The sequence below is a fragment of the Atta cephalotes genome, assembly GCF_000143395.1.
Source record: "Atta cephalotes unplaced genomic scaffold scaffold00095, whole genome shotgun sequence".
NCBI classification, from domain to species: Eukaryota; Metazoa; Arthropoda; class Insecta; order Hymenoptera; family Formicidae; genus Atta; species Atta cephalotes.
The window spans coordinates 83,208-85,272 of NW_012130159.1; the positions used below are offsets into that span (position 1 = coordinate 83,208).

The 2,065-nt window shown below is 34.3% G+C and overlaps 1 protein-coding gene across 1 annotated transcript in view; it reads right to left on the minus strand.

Moving 5' to 3' along the window:
• LOC105624917 (metal transporter CNNM4) overlaps positions 1–1,668 on the minus strand; it is a 13,441-nt gene extending 11,773 nt beyond the window's left edge. The window contains exon 1 of the mRNA XM_012206258.1: positions 1,121–1,668. Coding sequence (XP_012061648.1) covers positions 1,121–1,668 — 548 coding nt within the window. The remainder of the gene's footprint in view (positions 1–1,120) is intronic.
• Positions 1,669–2,065: the final 397 nt, after the last annotated feature.

Here is a 2,065-nt window from a genome sequence, read left to right on the forward strand (position 1 = left end):
TATTATATATATATATATATAATAATAATAATAATAATAATAATAATAATATATATATATATATATATATATATATATATNTNTTNNTNTCGTTTTATTATCTCAGGAGATCTCATATTAGGAGCACAATTTTCCGACTTTGCGATTTGCTCACTTTTTACATTTCTTTAATTTATAAAAAAAATAAAATTTGAATTAAATTCTACATAATATTATCTTAAAGCTTATTAAATTCCCTTCAAAATGACTTATTATTTTTTTAAATTCTGCTCATAGATTTCTAGCATTTATCCAAAATAAACTCGGCCTCATAAAAGGCGCCTTACCTGTATATATATTTACCTGTATATATATTTACATATATATTTAATAATTATTTGATAATTGTGCAATTCAATGCATCAAATTTATAATAATAAAAATTTATAATCTTAATTAGAAAGAGTTTCCCAAGATCATTAATATCATTGCTAAAATATTAACGTCCAGTGTGAAGTACTTACATATTTTCTATTACTTCATATCTGTTTTTAGACACTCTTAGTCATATTCTCTCATGATTAATTTAGATAATTATTTGATATATCCTAACACTATTTAAAAAAATTGCTTTTTGTGTATCATGTGAAAAGAAAGTGAAAAATTAACCTGAGAAATTAACGGAAAATACACAAGTGTAGGAAAAGTCGGAACAACAGATTTGTGCAAAATAAGAGTAAAAGAAGGAAATGAAGGTAAAGAAAGCACAAAAAAAACAAAATAAAGAAAGAAAAAATATTAAAAAATGAAAAAATTAAGTTATGAAGAGAAAAATAAAGCAACATAAAATGAAAAAGAAAATAATAGTGAAGATAAAATAAAGACAATGAAACAAAGTATATAACAAAGAAAGAAAAAAATAAAGACAATAAAACAAAGAAGATAAAAAAGGAAAAAAAATAAAAGATTACGAAGAAAAAGCATGTCTATGCAAAGATGAAGAGAAACGGAAAAGATGAAGAAAAAAAATGAATACAAAAAAAGATGAAGAAAAGAAGAAAATGAAGAAAATAAAACAAGAGAAAAAGGATATGAGCAGATTTATACTTAAATAGAAAGGAAACTATCACAGAATACTTACTCAGGTCGTTCGAGGTATTTTATAGAGATGCGATTTCCGAGGTTGTTCCATTTTTCATCGCTGCCGTCTCTCAGACAAAAATAGACGATCGTAATCTTCGCATCCGGAACTGTCCGGAATCTGTAGATTGCGCGAGTGCCCGTTGACGATGTCCATACTGCGTCCAAAGTGTTGTTCGCGTTGTGCGGGCAATCGCGACTCGACAGCGACCATCGCAGCTCGAGATCGCGATCGAGACCGGTGCCGAGGAACTCGACGTGGGGAACTTGACGATCATCGGAACTTGATGTCGCGGAATTTTTGGCACCGAATGGCAGTGCCAATTCGGAGATGATCGTCACCGAATTCACCGTAAGCTGAACCACGCGCGGTAGAACGTCATCGTGACGAACGGCATCGGCGACTATCACCACATCCGTCGCTGTCGTTGTCAACGGTATTGATGTCGGCACACCGGCATTCGCTAGCTGGACGACGTAAACGGGAACGAAGAGTAAAAGAATCGTTGCCGGCGCGAATCGCGAACGGCCGACATACTGCGCCATCATACGACTACTGTGACTCCACTGACAACTTCACTCAGCTCGAAGCGAGAGCTAATAGTTGTATTTATAATGCGCCACCGCGCGGTGCGCGGCTGATGCGCGCGCACGTGTCTCTTCGATCATTCGATCATTTCTTTATCTGCGCACCTTGCCACTTCAGCACCTGAAGCACTGAAGTACAGTATATATAGTAGCGCAATTCTCCTGATTTTGTTTCCCAAAATGGAGTGCGCATGCGCGAAATAAGTAAGTTGCCCAATAACGCCATCTAAACTTCTATCTCTTCCTTTTTCCGTTCTCTCTTCAGAATCATTTAAATACTGTTTCCTTTTAATGATTTAAGTACGTTATTTGTTTTCCAATTGGAAATTGCTTTCGTTTTAGCTAGAAAATCTGCATT